Here is a 12686-nt window from a genome sequence, read left to right as displayed (position 1 = left end):
TCAAGAGAGTCCGCCGAGCTCCCCGGGCGCCGCGGAGGGTGGGCCGCGACGCCTTCCGGCTCCGGCTCGCTCCGCGTGCCGCTCGTGGCCGGGCGGGCTTGTGGAAGTTCTTGCTCGAGCGCGATTGAGGCGGAGTCTCCGCTCGCGGTCGCAGCGGGGCCCGCGCTTAGCCCGGCGCACAGTGGGGCGCACAGTGGCTTCAGACGGACGGAGCGCGTGCTCAAGAGCTGCCAGTGGAAGTAAACCTCTCACTACGTGTCTAGGAACCCAGATCTCGTGTTTTACTCCCATGTTCCTCTGGTGGTCGATTTTCTAGCAAAATGCCTTTTGCATTTCAACAAAACAAAACAAATGGTTTGTGTAATTTTTTGAGCAATTCAGTGGAAATGAACTCGCGGGGTGTTTTGGGTGCTGCAGGTAAGCATCCCGTGGGTGTGATTGCCGACAGTGCTTCGGTCCGGGGGATCCCTGGCTGCAGCTGAAGGGGGTACAACGCCCCTGTTCCGAGTTTGAAGCTAAGGAAACACCGCTTGCGGTCCTACTGTATAATCTGGGCTGAATTTTACTCCCACTTAATTGGTGTCCTTATTTTTCACTTTTAATATTTGGTAGACTGTTTTTTCCAGTTAAAAGCACTGGGGCCCCGGAGGGGAGTATCGCCCTGTACGCCGAAGGCTTGCAGGTTTGGTCCCCAGTGGTGGGGGAGAAGGGGGTGGTGCCGCTGAGCCATGCTCTCTTTCACATCGATGTTTCTTTCCCTCGCATGCTCCCTGCCTTCTTTCCCCCCCTCTCTAAAATCAATAAGCATATCCTTATGTGAGGATTTAAACAATAAGTATTCTCTTAAAAAAAAAAAAGCATTGGGGGAGAAATTGTTGGCAAATGCTTATCTTTAGTATAAGGCAGAGTTATTTGAACAACAGCACTGAGATTAGCATTTACTTCCAGGAGCTGCTAGAAAGGAGCCACTGGTTTTTTTGTTTGTTTACATTTGGTTGATCTCATAATATATGTAGCTATAACCTCCTTTCTCCCCCTCAGGGCATCAAGTTGTCAGCAGATGTCAAACCGTTTGTCCCCAAATTTGCTGGACTCAGTGTGGCATGGTTAGAGTCTTCAGAAGCACCCGTGTTCCCTAGCTGTGCAGCCGCCTACTATCCTTGTGTTCAGGAACTACCTGTGCCTGAGTATGTATTCTTACAAACACCTCGCCTTACCTGAGGACTTTGTTTCTTGGCTTTCATGGTGAATAGCTTTAAAATATGCTGTAGCTAACACGTTGGAGTTCTCAGAGAAGAGGCTCCTTCACCAAGAAGGGTCTGAGCCGGTAGCACAACTTCAGTGTGTCCTGCAGCAGAAACTGAAGTTTCGGCTCCTTTTCTTTCTCTTTACTCACTCCAGTATTTTGGGTAAAATTTTTAAATGCATTTGTATTGATTTCAGAGAGGAAGGGAGAGGGAGAGAGAGATAGAAACATCAAAGAGTAGAGAGAATCATTGATCAGCTGTCTCCTGAACACCCCCTACTGGGAATCTAGCCTGAAACCAGGGCGTGTGCTCTGACCAGGAATCTTGAACCTTGACCTCTGGTTCATAGGTCGATGCTCAACCATTGAGCCACACCTGCCTGAAGAAAGTTGTATTTTTTGACAAAAGTTGAAGACCTGCCTGTATGTGATGAAGGTCTTTGGTAGGAATGCCCACATTTTCCACTGTAATTGCACTGTGTGTAAAGGGATGTTGGCATGGGTCTCATTTGAGTTGTTCCCTACTTTGGGTGGTTCACATAGTTAATACAAAATGCATCTCAGTGACCAGGCCTCTAAGCCATCTGCTGGGTGGGATTTTAGTAACTCAAAATGAAGGTGGAAAACATCTAAAGCAACCTCCTGTCCTGACAATAATTTGAACATGACCAATCAGAGGCTCAAGGTTGTGCAGTACTTAATTTAAAAATTATGTTTCTTAACCCCTTATCCTTTTTAGCTTTGATTTTGTTTTTTAATTGTTTATAACTAAGGAAAAGATTGGCTGACAATATTCCTGACTTGCAAGAAAACAATTAGGGACAATGGAGTCATGAAATCAAAGGAGCACGATTAGAAAGAAGAGCCTTTAAAGTGGGGGTGAATGGGGAGACTTTAAGTACTCGAGAAGGGATTATCTAGTCTGTTCTATTGTAGGTTAAGAAGTGCATTGCTCTAGTCAGATTTTGTTTAAATGGAGATATATTGTTGCTATAAGAAAAAGGAGTAGCCTTTTCCATAACAGACATTCCTGTTAGTTCCACTATAACCATCTAATTCTGTACATCCCTTTAAAGGAGGGGAGTAACCTTTTACAGACTTTGTCTACTTCCCGTGTCTAACTGCACTCAAAGGGACTTCATTTATTCAGTTGGAGTTAATTATTGAAAGGCTACTATATGGAAAATGCTAGATGCTAAGGGGGAATGACTACCTCATGAGCTGTACTCTTTTTTTTTTTTTTTTTTTATTAAATTTTTATTGTTCAGATTACATTTGTTCCTCTCCCCCCCCCCCCATAACTCCCCTCCTTCCAGTTCCCGCCCCACCCTCCGCCCTCACTCCCCACCCACTGTCCTCATCCATAGGTGCACGATTTTTGTCCAGTCTCTTCCCGAATCTCTCATTCCCCTTTCCCCCCCAAGAATAGTCAGTCCATTCCCTTTCTATGTCCCTGATTCATTATAATCACCAGTTCATTCTGTACATCAGATTATTTATTCACTTGATTCTTAGATTCACTTGTTGATAGATGCATGTTTGTTGTTCACAATTTGTATCTTTACCTTTTTCTTCTTCCTCTTCTTAAAGGATACCTTTCAGTATTTCGTATAATACTGGTTTAGTGGTGATGAACTCCTTTAGCTTTTCCTTGTCTGTGAAGCTCTTTATCTGACCTTCAATTCTGAATGATAGCTTTGCTGGATAAAGTAATCTTGGTTGTAGGTTCTTGGTATTCAGCACTTTGAATATTTCTTGCCATTCCCTTCTGGCCTGTAAAGTTTCTGTTGAGAAATCAGCTGACAGTCGTATGGGTATTCCCTTGTAGGTAATTGAGTCTCTTTCTCTTGCTGCTTTTAAGATTCTCTCTTTGTCTTTTGCTCTTGGCATTTTAATTATGATATGTCTTGGTGTGGTCCTCTTTGGATTCCTTTTGTTTGGGGTTCTCTGCGCTTCTTGGACCTGTAAGCCCATTTCTTTCACCAGGTGGGGGAAGTTTTCTGTCATTATTTCTTCAAATAGGTTTTCAATATCTTGCTGTCTCTCATCTTCTGGCACTCCTATTATTCTGATGTTGGTACACTTGTAGCTGTCCCAGAGGCTCCTTACACTATCTTCACACTTTCGGATTCTTTTTTCATTTTGCTTTTCCAGTTGGGTGTTTTTTGCTTCTTCGGTTTGATTCTTGTGCTCCTCTGGTCTGCTATTGGGTATAATATTCTTTATTTCAGTCCGTGTATGCTTACTTTCTAATTTCTTTATCGTAGCATCGAGGGTCTCATTAGTTTTCGTGAGACTCTGCTCAAGTTTATAGCAAGCCCTCAAAATTGCGATTCTTAGCTCCATATCCTCCATTTCTGTCATGTTTTTTTGTCTCCGCATCTTTTATGCTTTCTTGGTGCACCCCCTTGTGGTCTTTGTGCGCAGTCTTGTTCTAGTTAAGCCTTAATTGTTGTAGTTAATACTAGAGGGATTTGACCACCAGGCCGACTGGCTGTGAGAATCAGCTGTGTGGAAAACTTCAGTCCTCTGGGGAGGCGCTAGTCCAGCCTTTGCCTGAGGCAATCGGCAAATGGCTCTGCGCAGGGTTTGGGCGGGGCGGGCTCAACAGGGCGGGGGGGGAGGGAGCAGCTATGGCTGCTCTCAGTCCGTCTCCAGGGGCTCTGCCTCTCTGTCCCCGCAACCACTGCAAACCTCGGAGGGACCGTAGCCAGGCAGTCCCGCTTCTCCCGTTTGAGTCTGGGTCCCTAGAGACTCGCCCGGATCTGTAGCCCAGAGTCTGAGACTCACTCCTGATTGAAAACGACAACCGCGCCCTCAGCCACCAGCCCGCTTTGCGCGCGCACCGCCACACCACTGTACCTTTAAATTTTCCACACTGCGCCTCCTCAAAGCCTCGTAATGCTGTTGTTTTTCCTTCTAGTTGAAGAGTCTCTCCTCAGCCAGCCTTCCTGTGGTTCTGGGTGATGTCCGTTCCGTCTTTTAGTTGTATTTTTGAAGTGGTTGTTCGAGGCAGCAAACTCCGGTGTTTACCTATGCCGCCATCTTGGTTTCTTCCATGAGCTGTACTCTTTGTCAATTTTTTTATAGACTTGAACTGGTAGAGATTAAAGAAAATGTACCAATCTTCTCTAAATTTATGTCACAGACTAGACAAATATCAGTAGAAGTATTCTGGTATATAGAATTGCCCATTTGGAAAGTACTAATTATTTATTGTGTAATGAACAAATAGAGGCTATGCAGACAAAATAAGTTCTCTGTTGTATTTTGTTTGAGTATTGTATATGTTTTTTCATGCTTGTCACATCCGTGAGGTTGACAGGGAGGTAGTGTTATTTTTACACATGAGACTGAGGCTAGAATTGCTTATCCAAAGTTATTCAGGTAGGCAACACCAGAATCAGAATCAGCACTCAGTTCTTTTAACCTGAGTTCAGTTGTATGTCCCAAGGCTGCTATTGCTGTTGGCAAGAGTTTGTTGAGCATTTTCAGCATCTTGTATATGCTGTGAAAAGTCACAATGCCCAAGTGGATGCTTTTAAGGTAAAACCTGCCAGCTTTGAGAACTAGCAGTGCTGACACTATGGCGCAGATCAGTTTGGTGGCTGGAGGAGTGGCTGGATCCCTGACAGGTGCTGGCCTGACTGAAGGGAACAGGTAAAAGATGTGTTGGGAAGACAACAGAGGAGTGAGTTCCTTTTGTTAAGGGGGCACCATTAGACAATTAGTGCCTTGGCCAGTGTGGCTCAGTTGGTTGAGCATTGTCCTGTGCACCAAAAGGTTGTCAGTTCGATTCCTGGTCAGGGCACTTGCCCAGGTTGCGGGCTCAATTCCTAGTTGGGGTGCATGCAGGAGGCATCCAATTGATGTTTCATACATTGATGTTTCTCTCTCTCTCACTCTCCCTTTCTCTAAAAAAAATAAATAACCTTTTAAAATAAATAAATAAAAGCCTACATAGTACAGCTGAAAGTTTAGGTTTGGTGAGTACGAAATAGGGAGCTTTTGGGTTCACTTCTGGATTCTGGTTTGACTTTAAGGGAGAGGGGCTTGAAGACTTTGACTGGGTTCCAGGCACTGGAAACAGAAGAAAATACATGGAGACCTGCTGTAAGAAGAAAGAGTTCTATGGTTGTCCCTAGGCTGTTGGTGGGAAAGGTGTAAAGCAGTTTCCAGTTGAGTACCTAGAAAGACTCGTGGCATCGCTCATGGGAACACAAGTTGGAAGTGGGGCTGGTTCGGGGACCAGATGTTAAGTTTTGGGTTTATATGTGCCAGATAGGAGGGAAAGTGAACTATTAAGTGGAAATGATGCAAATCCTGAGCAGAGTGATGAGAGGTTTGGGCTCATGAGTCTGACAGGCTCGATAGAGTGCAGAGGAAGCCATGCCATAGAGAGGAGCCTTTGGGAGGTGGGTGAGAGCAAGAAGAGGGCAGGACTTGCAAGTCCAGGCCAGAGAAGCTTTTCTAGTGATGTGATGGAGGGGCAGACCTAGCCCATGGCATGCAGAAGCGGTGGCAGCATGGCAGGAAGGAAGTCCTGGAGACTCAGGATCATTGGTGGGGATGGGGCAAGGAGAGGTGGAGCTGAGGATCAGCACGTACTGCACAGATACATGGCGGAGTTGAGCGCTGATATCAAGCGGGTGCCGAATGAGAAGGTGGGCATACAGGAGATGGTGTCGTTATGTTTAAGGCTCATCTGGGCAGTTTGTGGCGACTGGGATTTTACAGGAAGCCATTTGAAGTCCCAACAGATGCTGTGAGTTGTCTCTGTGAGATTTTGTGTTTTGTATTGTTCTCTGCAAATAACTGTATTTACCTTGGATGGAAAGAAAAATATCTTTCCAGAGGAAGAAGGACCAGTGATGAGACGTTCAAAGTGAAAAACTAGGTTGTGATAGAGCCGGGACACAAAGCAAGGTCTACTAACTTGAAGGTGAAAATTTTCTGGATGACAACAGCCTTCAAAACCACTTCTGGGGCTCTGGCCAAGTAGATCAATTGGTTAGACCATTGTTCTGATAAGCCGAAGTTGCGGGTTTGATCCCTGGTCCAGGCACATACTAGAATCAACCAATGAATGCATGAAGAAGTGGAACAATTAAGTCGATGTTCCCATCTTTCTTAAACAACCCCATTGGATCTATCCCCCTTTTCTTCTTTACCTAAATTTCATTGATCTGTTCATTTATCCAGATTTTGGGCTTGGGATAGTCTTTGTTACTTTTTCCCTATCAACCCAACTTCTTTGCCCGTCTTGTGAAGAACAGGTATCTCTCACCTTCATCTGACCCCCATTAGATTTTCTGAGCATCAAACAAAATAAAATGGGAGTCACATCCAGGGATAGTGTCTGTCTGAGGAACAGGACACAGCTTTCAGTCTCCCTCTTCAAGGGGCAGCATTAGCTATTGGTCTGGGGGGCAGACAAAGGCCAGTTTTGTTTGTTTTTTAATTAAGAATGCTTCATTACTAGAATAAATTGGCAATAAGTAAAATATTTTACAAGATCTAACCTTAAAATATCATGAATTAGCCGAAACCGGTTTGGCTCAGTGGATAGAGCGTCAGCCTGCGGACTGAAGGGTCCCAGGTTCGATTCTGGTCAAGGGCATGTACCTGGGTTGCGGGCACATCCCCAGTGGGGGGTGTGCAGGAGGCAGCTGATCGATGTTTCTCTCTCATCGATGTTTCTAGCTCTCTATCTCTCTCCCTTCCTCTCTGTAAAAAATCAATAAAATATATTAAAAAAAATATATCATGAATTAACTAGAGGCCTGATGCACGAAATTCGTGCAAGGGGCTCGGCCCTTGCTTCGTTCGGAAGGTCGTCCGGACGGTCGTTCTGCTGTTTGGACTAATTAGCATATTAGCTCTTTATTATATAGGATAGGCAGTGACACCAGGCAGCCTGTGATTACGTATTGCATGGAAACAAGAGCAGTGCCCATCCTCACGGGTGTCTTCCAGGTCCCCCTGTAGACTGGCTCCCTTTCTGCTTCCGTGCAGGTTCTTAACCCGCAGCAGAGTAGAACGAGGACGTTTAATAAGGGTGCTGGGACCTGGGCCCGCCTCTCCGGACGGTCACACAGGTGGAAGATCATGTAGTGTGTCTTGTTATTAGCTTTGGGTTCTCCCGCTTTTCAGTGGACCAGCACACTGGGATTTCATTGATTTGCTACAAGAAATTTTTCAGCTGTAGAAATCCACAGAAACATCTAGTGCTTATTTGTGGGAATGAAAAGGTTATGATTTGTGTTTTAACTCAGCTTTTTAGCATTTTGTCAGTGAATCAGCTTTCGTTTCAAAATGGTTGAATCCTCTGGCCATATTTGCTAAAAAAAAAAAAAAAAAATCACTGTTACATTGTATTTTGGTTTAGTTTAGCAGTTCAAGCAAATTGGAGCCATGGCAGTGTTCACAGATGGTGTCCATCTGGTCAGTAGGATCTGTAATTCCCGGACCACTGTGCACGCAGCGTCCCTTTGCAGCTCTGGCTCTGCAGGTCGGGAACACAGGTGGTGGACTTGGAGCCGCAAAGTGCTGCAGCAGGAAGTCTGCAGGCCCCGGGAAGAGGCCCTGCAGGTCGTGGGTTGGAGGTTAGATTTGGTCAGTGGGAGCCTCTTGAGAATGAAAAGCTACTGGGGCACCTTCAGGCTCCTGTTGAGGATATTCCAGCTCAGTAGTGAAAAAATAAAACTAGGTCAGCATCTGTCTTTGCAGGAGAAGAAAGAAAGGCTCAGAGGTTTCGTTTAGCTTTTAGTAATTAGAGTCATTTCAGTGTAGAGCAGCCGTGGGCAAACTGATCCGGCCCGTTTGAAATGAATAAAACTAAAAAAAAAAAAAAGACCGTACCCTTTTATGTAATGATGTTTACTTTGAATTTATATTCGTTCACACAAACACTCCATCCATGCTTTTGTTCCGGCCCTCCGGTCCAGTTTAAGAACCCATTGTGGCCCTCGAGTCAAAAAGTTTGCCCACCCCTGGTGTAGAGTGAATGGCCTCAAAAGTAATAAAAGTTAAAACAATTTTATTATAGAATATTAAACTCCCTGATTTGTGGTATGAAATCTGTAACTAAAATTTACCCGTTTTATTTAGGCAGACACTCTATCCTGAAGATATGGCCTTTGGAGCTTCAACATTTCCTCATCAGTATTTATCTTCCGAGATGGCTCTTCACCCATACACCCCTTCTCCTTACACCCTGGAGTCTGCACACAATATTTGCCCAATGCCTGGCTCCCAGTATGATTACAGCCAACCCAGTCGTTACCGAGGTTTCCAGACGAAGCCACAGTGTGAGCACGTGTGCCCTCACCCACAAGACACGAAAGCTCTGTTTAAGGTCAGTAAGTGTGTGGTTTTGGTCATATTAGCATTTAAAATGAACAGAATTGGTCAATTCTTGCATTAACTTAAGCATTGCTTATCTTTTTTGTGGTATTTAAGAACTTATTTGATCTAACCTTTTTAAAAATGGTTGAGTTGTCAATACTTAAATATATATTTGCAATGTTAAACCTGTTTCAGTTTTTATTTTTTAAATATATTTTTATTGATTTCAGAGAGGAAGGGAGAGGGAGAGAGAGAGAGAGAAACATCAGTGATGAGAAAGAATCATTGACTGGCTGTCTCCTGCACGCCCCACACTGGGGATCGAGTCTGCAATCTGGGCATGTGCCCTGACCAGGAATGGAACCATGACCTCTGGTTCATAGGTTGACGCTCAACCACTGAGCCCACTGGCTGGGCTAAAGGTACAGTTAATCCTTGAACAACACAAGATTGAAATGCACCACTGGATCCACTTATATGTGGATTTTTTTCAATAAATGTATTAGAAAATTTTTAGGAGATTTGCGACCCTTTGAAAAAGCATGCAGGCAAACCCTACTATTTTCTTAACATATTTTTTCCTCTAGTGCACTTTATTGTAAAAGTACAGGATATAATACATGTAAAATATAACGTATGTGTTAATTGACTGTTTATATTATCAGTAAAGCTTCTGGTCAACAGTAGTCTATTAAGTTTTGGAGGGGTCAGAAGTTACCCACAGATTATCTATTGTTGGGAGGCTGGTCATTCAAGGGTCAACTGTAGTTTTTCTAATTCATGTTACTTTTTTATGTTTCCTGCAGAAAAAAACATACGATGAGCAAAAGTTTGCCGGTAAAAAGGCTGATGGAACTGTATCATCTGATATAAAGTCAGTAAGAAGCTCACATTGTTTGTCCTTTCGTGCTGACTCTAATTTGAAAACAGGTAAAGGTAATGAACTCTTATGTTTTGTGTTAGGTCAACCCACTCTACCCACCCAGGAGCATTGCTGTTGCTGTTCTTTGGGTTTATTGTGAGAAGCTGAGGCCATCAGCTTCCTGTGGGATCCTGGAGGCCTTTCCTCCTGGGATGGGGACCTGGGGCATGTGGGCTCTGATGTGCCCTTAGCGTGTTATTACCTTGTGTTACACAAGGACTTGTCTAAGGTTACAGAACAAGTAGGGAACGGCCACACACCTCAAACCAGGTCCTTAAAAGCAGATCACAACCACATCCCTTGTACTGTGCTTGGCCACGCTCCTCTCCCACAGCTGCTCTGGAGTTCTGTGGGAAGATTTCTCAGTAGATGGGACAGCTGATCTAGGGCTGCGATTCTGTCTTACTCCCATCCCCGGGCAGTGTGTTTACTCAGGGTACTGATTTTATTCATGCCGGAAGTGTTGTCTGTTCTGTTTTGAAAACTACCATTCTGGTTTGTGGCTGAAAAGTTAGTGATTCGACATGGTGTTTTTCCCCCTGAAATTTAATTCCAAGTGTAGTTTGATTACAGCCATCCCTGTTTCTATGAGGACTTAAACCTTCCTGATGGTGTACTCCCTGGGAAAGGTCTGTCGTTTATTTACAGGTGCCATTTATGTGACTTGGTGTATACATTTTTCTCTTTGCATTGATTTCACTTACAAACTGTCTGGTGCATGGAAAGGTGAAAGGAAAGTTGAGCAGTTAACTATATGACTCTGGCCTTATAATTAAACACAGAGATGTTATGCATTGCAACCTACATTGTCATTTATTTGCATTTGAAGGAGAAAGATAGGACAGAGGTTATAAGTTCAATTCTACTTCTCTCCAGTTTGTTCTAGCAAACTAAATTAGGGACCATTTATTACTTAAAGGAAATTTGTTAGTGTCTCTTTAAATTTGCTAAACTCTAAAATGTGTATTAAGAAAAATCAAAATGCCCAGATGTATAATCAGGCCAAAGTAACTATCTCATCAACCTTAGAATTACTCCTAAAATTTACAGTGTTTTGGTTTTTCTTCTTGGTGGCCCAACCAGAGCAGACTTACGGTCATGTATGTTTATACTGTAACACAGAAGGTTAACAGCACTAGCAAAGTTAGGCTGTTTGGACAATAACGTGTTGCATCTATAGCAATAGATTTTCTATTCTGCAACTTAAGCCTGAGTACAGATCATCACCTAAAATTTCCTCTACTTTTAATTTGTAAATACAGATGGTTATCATAAACGAACAGACAGGAAATCCAGAATCATTGAAAAGTGTGGACCTGCCTCCAAACCTGAGTTTGAATTTACCAGGTTGGATTTTCCTAAACTGCAGGGTGCAGAGAACAGTGAGATAGTAGAGACACCAAAACAGCCCAAGTGGGGGCCTCCACGCTCTGCCTCTACAGACACTTCCCTGGGGAGAGAAGTGGTGAAACCCGCACCAGGGTTAGAGGTGAGTGCAGGCTCCTCTGTTTCCTTCCCCCTTTCTCTTTCACTGTGTGAACGGTTTACAGGACGCGTGACACCTCATCTGTCATTCTTTTCAGAGAATCACCTAGTGCACTTACTTTCATCCGGTAGGTCAAAGGTCCAGGAGAATATTCTAGCATGAATCCTGCTGGTTGCACAGCCCCCTTCTAGCGTCGCACTTCTAGCATTGTGTGCTGACAGCACTTTTCAATACAGACAAAAATTTTATTTACCCAAATAGTCGTATTTAAAACTACATAGTGTAACTTCTGGTTTTCCAGGCTTTTTATCTGTGCCTCTTTTGTTAATGATACAGCGAATTCAGTGATAGTAACTGCAGTGAAGAGCATTCAGTTTGCCACTTAGTAATTTTAAATTACACATGTTCACACTTTGACCTCAGAGTGTTAGAGGCTTTCAGGAAAAACGTTATGGGGTTACTGTTCCCTAAAATCACTCTGACCGATCTCAGATCAAGGAAGGGTGGGACGCTTCCCAGTGTGCAGGCAAGGAGAAAGACGAAACTACCAAGACAATAGCTCACCCGATTGCTTACCTCCTGAAGAGAGGATCTCCACTTTCTATCATTGTCCTGGGTGCTTGGACACGAGAGCCCCAGGCTGGGTGGTCCTGCTGACAGTGTGCAGAAGGTATGCCATTCCCAGGGACTTTGCTGTCACATGGTAAGGCTGAGTGAAGTGGAAGACTCAGTCTCACGTGGCAGGGGCGTGACCCTCTGGGCGCCAGTGGAGTGTGTGGAATGGCTGAGCAGTCGAGGGGCTCCACAATTTGGCCGCGGCTGCAGTGGGCAATTCCCAGCCCGAGAGCACTGTACAAAGTAGAACAGTCCAGGAGCACGACTGACTCTATGTCAGATCACCTGTTAGAGGTGAGGGCTGCATGTGTGGACATGAAGCGTGTGAGATTTACATGCTTGTTACCTTATCTACTCACACTCATGAATTTGTTTGCAGTTGTTTTTTTATTTTTTTATTTATTATTATTTTTAAAATGTATCTTTATTGATTTCAGAGGGGAAAGAGAGATAGAAACATCAATGATGAGAGAGAATCATTGATTGGCTGCCTCCTGCACGTCCCCCACTGGGGATCAAGCCCGCAACCCAGGCATGTGCCCTTGACTGGAATCAAACCTGGGACCCTTCAGTCTGCAGGCTGACACTCTATCCACTGAGCCAAACCAGCTAGCGCTGCATTTGTTTTTTAAATTTCCCTTTAAAAGAAACCTTTTTCCTTCTTATACTAGTAGTATCTTTGAACACCAAAAAAATGTGAAGGAAAAAAAAAAAGTAGCCCTAACTGGTTTGGCTCAGTGGATAGAGCGTCAGCCTGAGGATTCAAGGGTCCCAGGTTCGATTCCGGTCAAGGGCATGTACGTTGGTTGCGGGCACATCCCCAGTGGGAGGTGTGCAGGAGGCAGCTGGTCGATGTTTCTCTCTCATTGATGTTTCTAACTCTCTTTCCCTCTCCCTTCCTCTCTGTAAAAAATCAATAAAATATATTAAAAAAAAAAGTAATTGTCTGAAGTTGTATAGCCAAGAGAAAGCCATCTTTAGCACTTACTAGTAATCTTTTATTAATGGTACATTGTGAAAATTGTACATTCGGGGATCATACATACGTACGGGCTTGTGTTAGAAATTGG

At 44.0% G+C, this 12686-nt stretch overlaps 1 protein-coding gene across 22 annotated transcripts in view; it reads left to right on the top strand.

Annotated features, from left to right (window-relative positions):
• Positions 1–159: 159 nt before the first annotated feature.
• Positions 160–12686, top strand: part of SECISBP2 (SECIS binding protein 2) — a 34242-nt gene continuing 21715 nt past the window's right edge. For 3 of the 22 annotated variants that reach the window (XM_014445647.2, XM_014445651.2, XM_014445650.2), the window contains exons 1-5: positions 251–354; positions 1042–1187; positions 8357–8603; positions 9400–9529; positions 10778–11004. In XM_014445647.2, coding sequence (XP_014301133.2) covers positions 352–354; positions 1042–1187; positions 8357–8603; positions 9400–9529; positions 10778–11004 — 753 coding nt within the window. In that variant the 5' untranslated portion in view covers positions 251–351. The other 19 variants (XM_023744565.1, XM_023744564.1, XM_023744567.1 and 16 more) reach the window with 16 other exon arrangements.

Source organism: Myotis lucifugus, unplaced genomic scaffold (assembly GCF_000147115.1).
Source record: "Myotis lucifugus unplaced genomic scaffold, Myoluc2.0 scaffold_474, whole genome shotgun sequence".
Lineage (NCBI taxonomy): Eukaryota > Metazoa > Chordata > Mammalia > Chiroptera > Vespertilionidae > Myotis > Myotis lucifugus.
The sequence above is the reverse complement of the archived record's forward strand: the minus strand, read 5'-3'. Positions and strand labels throughout refer to the sequence as shown.